General features: G+C 40.2%; 1 protein-coding gene across 2 annotated transcripts in view; it reads left to right on the top strand.

Annotated features, from left to right (window-relative positions):
- LOC117409563 (zinc finger protein basonuclin-2-like) overlaps positions 1-16,260 on the top strand; it is a 349,521-nt gene that overhangs the window by 284,750 nt on the left and 48,511 nt on the right. Inside the window, exon 7 of one of the 2 annotated variants that reach the window (XM_059002016.1) lies at positions 1,619-1,702. The exons of the other annotated variant lie outside the window; for it this stretch is intronic. Within the exon in view, the coding sequence (XP_058857999.1) occupies positions 1,619-1,622 (4 nt within the window). The 3' untranslated portion in view covers positions 1,623-1,702. Of the gene's footprint in view, positions 1-1,618; positions 1,703-16,260 lie in introns of those variants that run through there. 2 annotated transcript variants of the gene reach the window in all.

The raw sequence follows: 16,260 nt of genomic DNA, 5'->3' as shown, positions 1-16,260 counted from the left end.
TGAAATATTTCTGAATTAACAACACACAATGCAAGAACCTTAGTTGTTTGAGGCTGTTGACTTAAGGACATTTCTGTTATTTGCTCTAATAATATGTGTCACAGTAACTATATTACAATGGTGCATTCATTTATTCACAGCCTTAACAGCAATCCCTTTAAAATAAAGGAATAGCTCCTGCTGAGTCGTGTGTGTACCTCAAGGGTTAAGGGTTAATGCTGTCCCTAGCATAAAATAGGATCTTGTCTCAATGATCTCATGAACATGTACAATAGTTGTCACCCAAGTCCTTTTAGTGCACTGGCAGTCACAGCACAGTAATGTTGTATTGATTCCCCATATCTTTTTCAGACCATGGAAGAATGACCTGAACTTGATATGCTTTTAATAAAGCTGATGAGTCCAAACAAGATAGGAATATTAAGGAAAATTAGTCAAAGAGAAACAACACAAAGCCCTCTCCCTGCAAATATTCTACCAAACACTATTGTAAGAAATAAGAACACACTGTACAAATTGAACACGTAGGCTTTTTCTGATAAGCACGCACACTGTGCAGAGCAGTGTACACATGGTTCTGTTTCACAAGCTCTTATTGTTTCATCAGCCATTTGTTCCTTTCCATTTTTATGCAATGTTTGCTTATGTGCCTATTTGAATGGTGTAGGGGTGAGAAATCATTGAAAGACTCTCTAAAACATGGTGTGATGGTCCGCTGTTTAATGTGAATCTTTTCGAACCACTGTTTAACATGGCCCAAATTTGTAAACCATGTAGCTTTTGCACATACACAGTTTCGCAGTGTCTCGCAGTTTCCTCCTTTTGCAAAAGCCTGCAAACCACAAGAGGAAGTGCTGTACTAACTTCAAACCTGGGGCCAGTTGCATAAACATAGACTAAAGTCTTTGTCTTAGTCTAATTATAAGTCAGACTAACGATAAAACGGTTGCATAAAACAACCGGAGTGTGTGTGACCCAGCGGGAGGCTGCGGCTATCGGTGTCAGTTACAGTGTCGTAGTAGCAACTGCGTCACAAGCAATCAGCAGTGCTGCTGAAACTGTCAGTGACAGTGAAACTCTGTTAAATAACAACAGTATGTTGACATGGTAACAACAAAACGATTACATGAAATCAAGCAATTTGTAACAACCTAAAGTTAGATTTCCCAAGTCATACTAAGGCCTAGACGCCAATCTTTTTCTCAGATGATTATTTCTTCTACTATAAAAGCTGAAACAATTACTGTGTGTTGTAATCTGTGATTAGCGAGTGGGAAAAGTTTTGATTTAGTCTTCTAGATCTACGTTTATGGTGAACACCAAACTACACTATTTTATTATGTTTTGGGAGTTATTAGAAAGAATTATTAAAATAATTTAACATTTTTTACATGCCAATTGTATACAAAAAATGTAAATAAAGGACAACAGGTATTGTTATAAGATAAAAATTGATAATGCATTATGATTGTGTGGCTATTTAATTTAAATGTATTACTGAGCTTTTTAAAGTTAAAAGAAAGAATATTAACACTACTACAACTGGCATATAAAAACTGAAACACGTATTGAAATGAATAGTAAAGTAAGCATTTTTTTTTTACTCCACATATCTCAGTTGAGCAAGAAAGTGAGGTCCCACTCCAGCGAGATGTACTGGAGCAGCCTGAGTGCAGCACTGGGAGAGGGAGAGAGACGAGAATCATCATGGCTATGATCATGGAACAACAACACCACAATCTGATTCTTGAGGAGAGGAAGCTATACTTAGAAAAAGAAAAGTTAGAGTCAGAAAAAACTAATCTAAAATTAGAAATAGCAAAAATGTCAGAACAGTAAACTGCAACAAATGATCAACACAAAAAATGTTAAATTGTTTCTTGTTTGAATATTTTTTTTAATACAACTTTGAAATAAAAACTGGTAAATCCAAGTTTCAAATCCAATTCCACAGTAACTTTTAGTAAAATATTATATTATTTAGTAATTGTTAGTAATTTATAGAAATGTGTGAGTAGTTATTTTATTATTGTAAGTAAAATAAAAAAAATACTATGTAATTTATTTTGTTAGTGCAATTGATTTCTTTCTGACAGTTAATGGTTTCCATGGAAACATAGACTTAAGTTCTAAGTTAGCCTGTGGGTGAGGAGGCAAACTTTTTAGGTCTCAGTCTTAATTTTTTATGCAACTGACTAACTTTCATTAGATTAGTCTAATTGTCAAATTAAGACTAGTCTAACAGTTTAGACTAGTCTAATATAGTTTTATGCAACTGGCCCCAGTTGAAATGTATGCTGAAGCAACTTTCAATATTCTCGTCTGCCTACAGTTGACAGACATAACGTGAATACCATTGATTGCCTGCTGACACATCATGAGTTCTGCTTTTGGTATGATTAAGTATTTTCATAAACTAAAATATCTTTATAACCTTCAGTTTAATCTTCTGCCTAGCTACAAATGATAGATATAACATGCATATTGCCGATTGATTATGCTTGTTAATATCATAGGATCACTAAAGGGCACGGCAAGCATTTATTGGTGAAATCTACTAATTAAGGCAGTGTTTCTCAACAGGGGCGGTACTGCCCCCCAAGGGGCGTTCTGAAGCCAAAGGGGGGCATTTACGAAAAAAGGTTGAGAAACACTGAATTAAGGGAACATCCCACCCACTTCCTATATGTTTAGTATAAGGATGCATGTAATTATTGTTTTGGCATGCAGAAGCTAGGGCGAGAAAAAAACATCCGCAGACCACCATCTGTCTCCTTGGAGCTCGAAAACCACCTGTCGGATCTATAAATTGACCTGTAGCTCTGTTGCACAGAAAAACCTCTCTGTACCAGAGCAGCTCAGAAACACCATCTACTGAGGCTGGGTATACACTGCATGCATTTGATTTGTTTTTATTCCTGTTTATATTTTATTCCTGAATAAACTCTTTTTGATTGACTTTATCTGAAGAAGAGTGATTGATTATTATTAAGAATAAAACAAACCTATTTTACACTTTACAACTGGGACCTTTTTGAAAAGAACTATTCAGCACTATAACGTACATACTGAATAGGTCCATAGCATTTTTTTCATGTGCATAAAATATACAGGTTGAAACTCAAGCTACAGCAAACGTGGCAAGGCAGAATGGGCTAATACTTTATGCTTAATGGTCAAATTACATAGACGGTTGTCTATTTGTTGCTCAAATGTAGAATGATTAAAGCTAAACCATCTAACTAGGCATCAAAATCAAAATGCTGTAAGTCTCATTACAAATACTATATATTCCATTATCACTGCATAAACAATGGTGAATAAAATTTGTGCAAAATTAAATACTAATCAGTGGCACTTTTTATAAGGACAAAAACTAAGTTACATTTTAACCTCAGAGTCTTTTCATCAGTCTCCATATGTAAGTATTTGAAGCCACACCTCTAGAATCCCCTGGTAAGCAAGGCAGGAAACTGCAAGTCCCATTTCCCCCCTTTACTACTCTATATCTCTGGTCTTCTCTATCTCTCCTGGCTGGAGTGTCATAACAGATAGTATAAATAGAATTTGTGGAACTGATAATTAATCCACAGGGTGAAGTCATACTTCACTGCAGATGAGACTTAGGTGAAGAGGTCACATAGGTCTGTAGCAGACCGTTTCTAAAAAAGTCATGTAGTGCACAACATCTTTGGTGGTACAGTATTGTGCAGCGTTGGCTATTTGCAGTCTCAAAAACACACACACACAAACACACACACACGCACACACACACACACACACACGCACACACACAAACACACACACGCACACGCACACACACACACAGACCCTAGAGTAAGCTATTTAAAATCAGTTAAATCTTCCAGTGGTTCCACATCCATACTCTGTGAAAAAGGCAAGCAAAGCAACACTCCTCCGATAAACCTTCAAATAAGGAGCATAGGCACTTTTAAAGACAGGTCTGCACTTTGTCAACCCCTCAGTGATGTCATTACTGAAGTCTTTGGCTCGCTATCCGTGGTGTAAGTTGACATTGACAGGTTCAGAATCTTCATGCTCACTCCAGAGAATTCTTCACTTTGAAGCAATTTGGACTTAAGCAGTAAATGATTCTCCTCCAAGCTCTCGCTGGCTTGTAATCCCCCTGCAGGTTAGTTTCACTTGAGCCCTGCATGGGTGAGGGAAGTTTTCCAAGCGATGATCAGGAAAGCAGAAGTGTTACACCATTGTTATTTATTTATTTTTTAAATATCCGAAAGTATACTTTGTGCAACTCATGATACCTCTTTGACAACCAGGACAAACTTCAATGTGAGGAAATCTAAAGTCGTTAACAGATTCTAATCCAAAAATGGAGCCTTCAGGGGCACAGTCAGCTTAATGCTGTTCAGCTTTAGCCTCAGGAGTTTGGGGGTTTTATCCAGATCAGGTTACTTTACAACTGCTGAATCCTTGAGAGATCCTCATCTTTAGGTTCAGACCCGCATTTGGCTCTCCTTCCCCTCCCATGTATAGTCTAACTTCCCTATAACATGCATACAAATTATGCAGTTATCCGTTTCTCTTGTAGAAAATGGAGTTGGTGCAAAGCCGTTCAATAGAAGTAATGGCTCCATTACAGTATGTCCAATAGAAACTGAAAGGCTTTGAAAAATATGCCAAAGTTCTTATAAATGCAAACTAGTTTGACCATACTATAATTAATTCCATGCATCAAAATCTAATCCATCGTTTTAAGGATGGAGCTGCAAAACTGCCATATTGACATTTCAGGTTTTTTTGTTTTTTTTAAAAGATACAAACACAAAAATGACAGTATTATACAAATGTTTTCTGACACTGTTAATCCTATTATACAAATCAGTAAAGTATCTGCATAAAATTCCCAAACCATTTTCAAAAGATAAATTCTACGATTACACTTAAAAACATGTTTTAAGCAGTTTCATCATCCAGTTATGAAGTTATAACTGGAAAATGAAGGGTTAACATGTTATGGAAACAATGTAGGAGTAGTTGTATAAAAGTAATACAAGTCTCTAGGTCAGGATAAACTTTTAAAACACCATTACCAAGAAAGAATTTAAAGTATTACTGAAACCATTTTTTGAACAATCAAGAGCATAAAACCACTAATGTTTGTAATAATTGTATTGATTTCCACATCAGTTTCACTCAGTATCTGACCTGAAATCTCTTCACATTCTTCTGAGATTAATATGGAAAAAAAAACGGGATGCATAACAACTGGCATCAGCTACGCAGACTAGAACTGTGATGTGTGCACGACCATAAAGTTGTTTCCTTTTTCCTTTATCCTTTTTCCTCATTCCCTATTCAATACGGAAAAACTATATAACACTTGTATTTCCTTATTCCTTATTTGAGCTGAATTAGGAAATAGTGTTTTTCTGCATATTAGACACATCCAGGGTTAATGTTCTAGGCAAAAGCTTATATCTGAGGCTCAAAAAGACCAGGTGACACCAGCACCAAAGGCTTTGCCCATTTTCTTCCAAGCATGCCCCCCAAAAAACTTTATTTCTTTGTTTCCAGGAGTAAAGAGTCATTGTAAATTGTTTTAAGATTTAAAGTTGTCAGGTGCATTTTACAGTAGATTACAGATTAATGGCTTTGAGATTTTTCTTTTGAACAGTTCTTAAAATTTAAAAAAAAACTATTTCAGTCCCTGTGTTGCATTATCAAAGATATAAATAAATATAATAAGCTTTATTTTTATATATCGCCTTTCATAGTGGACCACCATCACAAAGCACTTTACAAGATACGAGACTAGGGTATGTGAACTATGCATCAGCTGCTGAGTCACTTACAACAACATCTCACCCAAAAGACGTAGCACAAGGACTTGCTCAGGGTCACACAATGAGTCAGTGGCTGAGCTGGGATTTGAACCAGGGACCTCCTGGTTACAAGCCCGTTGCTTTAACCACTGGACCACACAGCCTTTATTAATATGTCTCTATTAAAAAGCCAGAATGGTGATGACAAAGAAAGACATGTCTTAATTGTTACCCATGCTGTATTGAAACTGTATTGAAAAGTTTTAGAGTTGAAGGCCAGTATCCTTCTAAACAAGGACAATTCCACTGCTGTGCTGCCACCCAGACCGTGCTGCCATTGATTTTACTGTAATTGGCTTGTGGAAAAGCAGGAGGCTTCAGCCACCAGTGCTGTGTATCCTTCAGCTTTCACCAGCATTTAAAGGACGTTTCTGAGCAGTGATATTTAAATGATATGACTAATGACCACATTGCCAAATCAATTCTACACCCATGTCACTGTACACTGAATGACAGTGTGACAGTCATTTTGTATACAAAAGACTAACTTGGCTCACCTTGCAATACATAAAGAACTACCCTTGATCATGATTAAAACTTAAAGTATGATTAGACTAATGTTCATCAAAACTGAATAAGCCTGTTTTTATATACTGCATATGTAATAAATGTGACATAAGGATTCAGAAACAGCCAGACTGAACTAACTAGATATGTGGCTCTCTAGATATTTTTACCCACCTAGTCAACTACTATCAAAATCCTGTGCTTAGGATGCATTTAGTAAATTTCATCACATTTGGATAAGTGCAGCTCTCTAAATATATGTAAAAATGATAATATGACATAGAGACAGATGGGTAGACAGATGTACAGCCCCCATACCCCAAGATTATTATAAGCTCAATACACAGCTAAAGATAGTCCTAAGCAATTTTCATCACAGTAGTTTTGCTGTAAGCAAAACTCAACATCCAGTATATGCATATCGCTGCTGGGGTATACTAAATAATTATATTGGATTACCTTCTATTTTATTTGCAGCCATGTAGAGTGAGGCGCAGTAGGTGATTTCCGTCTGTCCATACTTCAGTGGTGACATACAATTGTGGGAAACCTCTGACCTTTATGTCAAGGTCATAGACTAGGGCTGGAGTGTGGAGTAGTAGGGCGGCAGTGTGGAGTAGTGGTTAGGGCTCTGGACTAGAGGGTCGTGGGTTCAATCCCTTGTGGGGGACACTGCTGCTGTACACTTGAGCCAGGTACTTTACCTAGATTGCTCCAGTGAAAACCCAGCTGTATAAATGGGTAATTGTATGTAAAAAAATAAATAAATAAATAAATAATATAATTGTATGTAAAAAATAATGTGTATCTTGTAACAATTGTAAGTCGCCCTAGATAAGGGCGTCTGGTAATAAATAAATAATAATAATAATCAGGCCAGTTCTCATTCTCAAGATAAACTTAGAACCAATGATACATAATGTAAAATAGTAATTAAAAAAAAAAAAATATATATATATATATATATATATATATATATATATATATATATATAATTCTCTAAAAGCTTGGATGTAACTTGGAATTCTGTAATCCCACACTGATCTGTTTGATAGTGTTATCAAAAATTACAATCATGTGTGGTGTTATACAGTACTGCTTCATAGCTTTTTTTTGTTGTTGTTATATTCAAAGCAACCCGTATCATGTAAGTATCATAAAAGGTGTGTGGTTGTGTGTGGAAAATGCTTCAGAGAAAGCAAGAAATACCATTATTCCCACGCAACGAATCTGGCTCAGGAACTGAGCAATGTCTAGCTTGAGGAGAGCGCCGAGAGTGTTCTCTGGAAGAATGCTATAATAAGGGATCGAAGCAGGAAACTGTGCAGAGAAACTTTTGAAAAAAAAAAAGGAACACCCACTTTGAAATTCTCACTTGATTAAAACAGCTGGACAAGTTACACAAACCTATCAAAGCATTATTGTCATTATACATTGTTTGTTGATGGTTAAATAACTAGGGTTAGTCATGAACAACCATTAATTCATGGCAAATGTGTCAAATGTACAGTACAGTAGACAATTAAAAAGACTTTTAATCAAAACCTTTGAATCTATGAAGTTTCTTAGCATTTCAAACATAGTGTAGTGACAGCCTGGCATAGTGAGACATTTTATATATATCTAAAAAGTGGCTATAGGTTTCCTTACAGATTTAGTTCTGGGTCTATTTCTTTGAGATTTGTTGTGCAGGCTTTAGTACTCCCATTTCTGAGGCCAATTTGTAAGTGGGATGAAGGCTGTCGGAACAGTTTTGGTAAGCTTCTGGCAGTCCTTGCTGTAACCAGGGACCAACTGTCCTCATGAGAGATAAAAAAAAAACAAAAAAAAACAAAAAAACTATATAGCTATTGAATCTGAAATGCTGCTTGAGAGCTCTTGGCTGTTTACTCCAATTGGACGTTACAATACAGTCACATTGCACAGTTTGCCACTTTAAGTCATGGACAACAACCAACACCCAGATGCATTATTTGCACGTAAGAAACAAATGTATTTCTACAGTATGTGTTTGTTTTTGTTTATTTGTACATTTTAATAATTGTTTGACTAAAACATTTTTTCTAAATCTGTTCTTATAAATAACTCCATCCAAAAATCAATTTTTAGTTTTAACCAAGGTCAAAGCTAGCTAGGTAAATATTAGAAGCAGAACACAATTTTTTGGCTCCTTCTCCCCTCACATAAATTCCTTCCCACTGTGAATGACTCACAGTTTAGTGGTTGCTGTTTTATATGGTTGACAAGTGGCAAGGTGTGACAGACAAGTGTTATATTAAATACAGTGAAACTGGTGAACATCAATGGTACTGATGTTCACCAATGGTAGTTTTTTTGAGGTTAACAGTCACTCTAGATTATGTCATCACCAAAACAAAATCCTTCAGGGCAGGGAGAACTGCATTACAGAGAGGTTTTAATTTAACCAAAGGCGAGGTGAGTTTGTTTACATTGGGCTACATACATTAGGGCACATATTATGTACATTATTAGTAGGGAGGTTGGTCTGCATTGTTGAGGGAGGAACTGAGGCCGAATGGTTTCACATGCCAACAATTGATATAAACCAGGGGTGTCAAACTCAGTTCCTGGAGGGCTGCAGTGTCTTCTGGCTTTCGTTCCACCCGAGCTCTCAATTACTTAATTGGTCTAATTATTTGATTACCTGGACACATTTAACACTTCTCTTCCTGCCTTAAAATGTTTCATAGGTAGTGTAGCTTGAATCAAGTGCATTTTTAAAACCATCAACTGTAAAAGACCTTGAAAAATATTAAATATGTCAAATTCAACAAATAATTAGATCAATTATGTTAATTGAGATCTTAAGTTGGAATGAAAACCAGAAGACTCTGCAGCCCTCGAGGACTGAAGTCTGACACCCCTGATAAACGGTGGCAGAATAAATACCAACATACTTTAAATCACTAAATAGGACCCTCTATGGCATTTTACATATTCTTACAAACAGAAATGAACTTAGGTGACTCATATGCACAGTTGGATATTTGATTTTCATAACCTCGACAATCACAGGTTAATTATCTCAGTGGTAGTATTTAGATCTGTCACTGTTTAGGTCAATTGAATTGACCCCTCTATGTGCACAAATCGGTCTTCCTGCTGATGCTTTATTTGCGCCAAAGCTTAATAAAGATACAATGATTTTACGAAACCACAAAGTAAACAACTCACTCGTGTCTTTGCAACTCATGAATAATTTTCAGCACGCATCTCACAGACCGCCATGCCATACTGATGAGATTTAATGTAAATGATGACATTTCTGAATGGCACTTCATGATTGTTGTTTACAAATAGCTTTTTTAGCATACACACATTTTCCCTTTGTTATACAGTGCTCTGAGATGTCAGAGATTGATGTTTAAAGATCTCTGTATGACATGATTTGTTGTTGTGCAAAAATATTATTGGAACAGCCTTCAAAGCTTTTGTCTGTTACAAGAAAATTGGGACTTATGCACAAAAGCCTGCTAATTCAGCGTAACCCTCCCAAAGTGCTTCTTAGTGTGTCTGAAAACCAGCCTCCCTGTCTGTTTATGTACTCCAGATGAAATGCATTAGCAGAAGTATGGCAAGGGACATTCACATAGCACTGTTCTACACTATCAGCATTTTTGCAAATTTGCAATTAGTCTTAAGGGCCAGCGTAAATTAGGCCTCTTGATAGATGAGGCACCTAGATAGGATGGGTAGTTTCAATAAATCTGTGCTCTGGGTCTTGCCACTGAATCACAGGAATTGCACAGCACAACTGTGGCACACTGGTGGCTCACTACCCAGCAAATACTGAAATACTGTATCAATATAGTAGTCCCAGGTGAGCATTGCTGATAGACCAGCAATTGCAGTGGGAGCTCTGATTAAAAAAAAAAAAAAAGAAAAAAAAAAGAAAAAGAGCCAGCAAATAGAATTAACTGCAGTCATGGAAATTCTATAGTTTCTTCTCCTCTGTCTTAAGTGTATTAGACTGGCTTTACGTCTCATCATTTGAGCTCTTACTACCTATAATGCAAGTGTTTTTTTACTTTTTTTTTTTTCTTATGTGGTTCTTGAGTATAAAGTTGTTAATATATGTTGGTTCTTAAGTGAGCAAACAACAGTGAGACTTGTAAGTGGTTTACCTATATTGTAGTTGCACTCACTACAATTCGCTAATGTGCTGGTTACAAATGCATAAAATGAGCCTTTGAATATTTTTTTGACAGATTCCTGTTTAAGTAAATATCACTAAAAGTTGGAAACTACATGTTTCCATATTCCAAAATAATTAATCTTAACTACACATAGCACACAAACAAATAAGATGACTGCCTATTTGTCCATCTATTCCAAAGATTGCGAAATACTAAAATGAATGAATCACTACTAAAACATAACTACATTTTGATATGTTGCATATATAGTCTTCACAACAGTATCTAGTGTATGGTGTTTAGTATTTTTTGTCCCATGCTTGCAGTGGTCACTGGAAAAATCTCTAAACATCAATATGGTAACATGGGGAATGATAGTGGGTAGCAGACCTGTCACAGCATCTGTATTTCAGACTACAACTGCCATGTTTAAGAACCTATTATGTCTTAAAAACATACCTGGTTAAAAATAACAAGACCATATATAACCTTAATGAACCTTAACCTTTTCAGTGGTAAGTGGCACAACAATAGCCTTTTGAATTACTTCTGCACTAAGGGGTAATGATTACACAAGGGCAGTTACGTGATATGAGCCACTGGTAGAATGGTCCCACAGTGGTAACATTTTCAATTTGTGGCACTTGCCTGCCTGGTACCAGGAGTAGAGGTAGATGGTGCTTGTCAGGGCAGAGAAATAATGAGTCCATAACCTCAGCTAAGTAGAAACTAACCTCACTACCACACTTTTACACAGACCTGTAACACAAATCTAATTTACTGGCACATGACTCCTCCTGCCCTTACTCTCCTTTGATTGGCTTGACCAGGTAAATTGCAATGTCAGTTTATGATTCATCCCAAAACAACCCACTAAGAAAGCAAAGCCAGTAGAAGAACTGATGGCTCCGCCAAGATTATGCAAGCCGGAAAGCCCCCCAGCTGAGCAGCATCTCTACGCAACACAGCCAGAGCACTAGTAGAAAACTGATAACAATACAGACTGGTAATCCTTTTCTGTTCCATGGTATGATTTCTGGTATTAAGGGAATTTGCTATTGGTTATACAATGGTATTTTAGTAGTATCCCAATGGTATTTTTCTATAAGGGAATTGAGAAACGGATTTAAAAAAAAAAGCTCACAGACAGCAATTGCAGTTTTTGTTCTGTAGACAATAAAGATCGACATAAAGTCAAGCCGATAATTAAATTACATGCTTTGCACAGGCCTCCAGATACAGTAAATCATTTACACGTGTGCAAAGTCAAATCCGTCCACTAATTTATTCAGTTTTAATTGCTCTGTTTGTTTGATGTGTTATATACAGTATACTAAAGGTTAGCAACAACAAAAAAAAAAGATTAATAACAATATATAAAAAAAAAAGAAACACACACCACCATGTTTTAAAATTCCCGGCCTTGTTATTTATCTCTAACCTGAAACAATGTACTCAAGAATTCATGTAATCTGTGTCTATAGTATAAGATGACTTAAAAAAAAGTAAGAAAGAAAGGTTTCTCAGTTAGGGTTGGAATCAACACTTTTTATCTCAAACTATCACAATAATTTGCATCACAGAAACTGCAGTTTGCAAATGACGCAGTCTGTCTGAGAGACAGTACCAAACAGAAGTAGAAGCTCTCATTATATGGGTTTTCCTGTTGCAGAACCATCAAACTAAGAAACTACAAAACGCCAAAGAAAATGTTTTCTGCATTCTGTACTAAAAGCTGACAACAACAACAAAAAAGAAAAACAAGCATTACCCTTTCTTTTTCCTTTTTTTTTCCATCTTTGTTCAGTAAAAATCATCCAAACCTTTTTCCTAGTCCTGCACATTCAGACTAGCCATCATCCCAATTTAATCTGACTTTGTCTGCTGTGGACTTTATTACATAATGTTTTATAATTGACTCTCATAGTGTAATAAGACAGTGCACCAGGAGCTTGACAAAAGTTATTAATTTTCACTTTGGTGGAGTCTGTGTCCCATTTAAATCCCATGATACTGCCTGACTGAATAACTAACCTCATTACAAGCCATGCTTATTAGTCAGAGGGTAGCAGAATGTCTAAATGAGCATACAACTGTTCAGAGTCATTATAATTTACAGACAGACAGATAATTTTCGCTTTGCCAGTTGTGATATCTGTGTAACTCATTTACTGAATGATAGGTTGTGGATGCAACCCCGGTTCCCTGAAAGAGAAAATAACCATCAAGGTATGGGATATTGCCGTCAGGTAGTAGGGATTGGCTGAGCTTTATAGCAAAGCTGCCGATAGGCCTCTGCGCGAGCTGCCGTGTAAGCCCGCCCCCCTGGGAGCTTACTACAGAGGCTCTCTTCCTCTTTTGCTCTTCAGGCCGTGAAGGCTTCCGGAGCGATCTCGCGGCTTGATGGTTATTTTCTCTTTCAGGGAACCGGGGTTGCATCCGCAACCTATCATTCCCTTTTAAGTTGAAAATAACCATCAAGGTATGGGAACAGTGTACCCAAGCCGTTGCGAGGGAGGATTCTCGGCAGTAGGACAGACTTACGTCATAACACAACTGCGTAGGCAATACATCTACGCATATGCGGAGCTGCGCCTCAGCGTCTATGCTCGCAATGACACCTTTCCGCATCCTGAGGCGTCATAGAGTGTTGCACAGATGCTCCAAATAGTGGAGCAGAGGAATCCAGTACGTTCAACCGGTAAAACCTCATAAAAGTATGTGGTGTAGCCCAACTGGCTGCCGCGCAAATATCAGACACCGGCACCCCTCTAAAGAGGGCCCAGGATGTCGCCATACCCCTAGTGGAATGCGCCTTCAACTGCCCTGGTGGTGGAAGGCCTGCAGATTCATAAGCTAATTTAATAGCATCCACTATCCAGTGGGAAAGGCGTTGTTGAGACAACGGCTGACCCAAAGTCCTAGAACCATGGCATACAAACAACTGTTCTGTTTGCCTCACAGTCATTGTACGGTCAATATAACACCACAATGCCCGCACGGGGCAGAGCATGTGTAACCGTTCTTCCTCTGGGGAAGAAAAAGGAGGAGGATGGAATGCCATCAACTCGACTGGTTGGTTCATATGAAACGGGGATATGACCTTGGGTAAAAAGGTCGGATTTGGACGCATGGAGACCTTAGAATCGTCTCCTGCTTAACGAGTACATGATGAATGCACTGACAGTGCATGTAGCTCGCCCACGCGTTTGGCTGATACCACTGAGCTTCATATCCACGCTGTGGAGAGGATCGAATGGTGCCTTGGTAAGGGCTTCTAACACCACGTCAAGGCTCCATGACGGTAAACTGGTCATCCTTGGAGGCCGCAAGTGTCTTGCGCCCTTCAGGAACTGAGATGCCAGAAAATGGCAACCTGGTGATAAACCGTCAATGCGTACATGGCAAGCCGATATGGTGGCTAAATACACCTTAAGCGTAGAGGGAGATTTCCCTTCATCTAACAGTTTCTGTAGAAACTGTAATATCACTGCCATAGGGCAGGATATTGGGTCATGGCCCTCCTTGAAACAACTGCCACTTGTACGTGTACTGCAACCTAGTAGAGGGCGCTCTAGCAATCTGAATGGTTGAAATCACCGCCTTTGAGAGCCCTAAGGCTGACAGGCGCTCCCGTTCAGGGGCCAAGCCCATAGCTGCATGAGCTTGGGGTTCGGGTGCCAAAGCCCTCCTTGGGCCTGGGACAATAGGTCAGCTCGCAGGGGAAGCTCCCTCGGGTGACCGTGCAGCAACTGCACCAGGCTCGGAAACCATATCCTCTGAGGCCACCGAGGAGCAATCAGGATCACTGTCTCTTGCTCTACCCTGACCTTCTCTAAGAAGGCGGGGAGCATCGGAATCGGCGGAAACGCATATAGGAGCCCTGGCGGCCATTCGTGAGCCATTGCATCCACTCCTAGGGGGCTGTCGAGGTCCCTCACCGAGAACCATAGGGGGCAGTGCGTGGTCTCTCGCGAAGCGAAGAGATCTACTTGCGCTATGCCGAACCATTCCCAAACGCGCTCTACCACCTGAGGGTGGAGACGCCATTCCCCCGCAAGAGGGCCTCCTCTGGACAGGAGATCCGCTGCCTAATTGACTCTGCCCGGTAGGTGAACTTCGCGCAGAGAGGTCAAACGTGGTTGTGCCCATAGCAACATCCGTGTTACCATCCGGTGAAGGCGAGGGGACCGTACGCCACCCTGGCGGTTGATATACGCCACAACCATGGTGTTAGCTGACCGCACTAACACGTGCTTGCCTAGAAGCACTGGCAAGAAGTGCCGGAGGGCGAGGTCCACCGCTCTGAGTTCCAGAGCATTGGTGTGGGCTGACCTCCAGGGTCCTGACCACACTCCGCGGGTCCCTGAGCCGTTCCAGACTGCTCCCCAACCTTGGTTGGAAGCGTCGGTCATGATAACCTCCCTTCGGAAGATGGGACCCAAGCGTACGCCCTGGCGGATGTTCAACAGAACTTTCCACCAGCGCAGCGCTTCCCAGCAGGTTCGGGATACCGTCAATCTGCTGTGTTTGTCTCTCCACGGATGCAACGCGAAGGCATTGAACCAGGCCTGCAGAGGTCTCTGGTGTAATAAGCCCAAGGGAAGGGCTTGCGAGGTGGCAGCCATCAACCCCAGCATGCGCTGACACAGCTCCATGCTGACTGTTTCTCTCAACCTAAATAGGGAGAGACACCGCTCCATCGAGTCAACTCTTTGTGTCGACAGGGTCGCTTCCATGGACACAGAGTCCAGATGCAGACCCAAGAATTCGGTCTGTTGGCTCGGCACGAGGCGGCTCTTTTCTGAATTGACCTAGCCGCTGAAGATGGTCTGTAACCATCACTGTGTGCTGTGCCAACTGCTCCTTCGACTGCACGCAGACGAGCCAATCATCCCGATAGTTCAGCAGTTGGACGCCTTGAGCCCGCAAGGGAGCTAGAATGGCATTCATACATTTCGAAAAGGTTCGAGGAGCTAGTGACAGGCCGAATGAAAGGACACAAAACTCGTATACCCTGCTCTGAAATACGAAACGCAGATACTTCTTGTGACCCGGGCAGATTGGAACGTGAAAGTACGCATCTGTCAGGTCCACGGTGGTGAACCAGTCGCCGTGTCGGACTGACTGGATGATAGGCCTGTGCGTAAGCATCCTGAACGATAACACCCGCAGGTATTTGTTCAGTACTCGCAGATCTAAAATAGGGCGGAGCCCGCCGTCCTTTTTGGGCACCAGGAAGTATTTAGAATAGAACCCCTAGTCGATCACAGCAGGGTCTACTTGTTGAATGGCACGCTTGCTGAGCAATGCCTGTATTTCCACATTCAGAGCTGAGGACTAAACCGAGTCCTTCACTGCAGTTACCACCACTCCCCGGAAGGGGGGAGGTTTTAACTGGAACTGAAGGGTGTACCCGGTGAATATAGTTTTGCACACCCAGATGTCGTTGGTGCATTGTTGCCAGAACTGGAGCTGTGGGACAGTGTAGGGGTGGGTTAACAGCTGCCTGGAGTTTTCAGGGCTGTTTCGGCTGCGCTCGTTCGCGAGGGGCCTGGCCAGAGCCACGAGGGCGTGGCCTGCCACCTCCTCTAGGGCGCCACCCTCCGCGTTGCGGTCTTACAGACGTGGATTGGCCGCGCGCTGATGGACCTGAAGGGGAGGTCTTACTACCCTGTGGTTGCGCCTGCTGCTGTGGCGGTGCACTGCGCCACTGGCGCTCCTGCGGC

This window comes from Acipenser ruthenus, chromosome 2, assembly GCF_902713425.1.
Source record: "Acipenser ruthenus chromosome 2, fAciRut3.2 maternal haplotype, whole genome shotgun sequence".
In the NCBI taxonomy this organism is placed as follows: domain Eukaryota; kingdom Metazoa; phylum Chordata; class Actinopteri; order Acipenseriformes; family Acipenseridae; genus Acipenser; species Acipenser ruthenus.
Note: the sequence above shows the minus strand (reverse complement) of the source record. Positions and strands in the feature narration are given on the sequence as shown.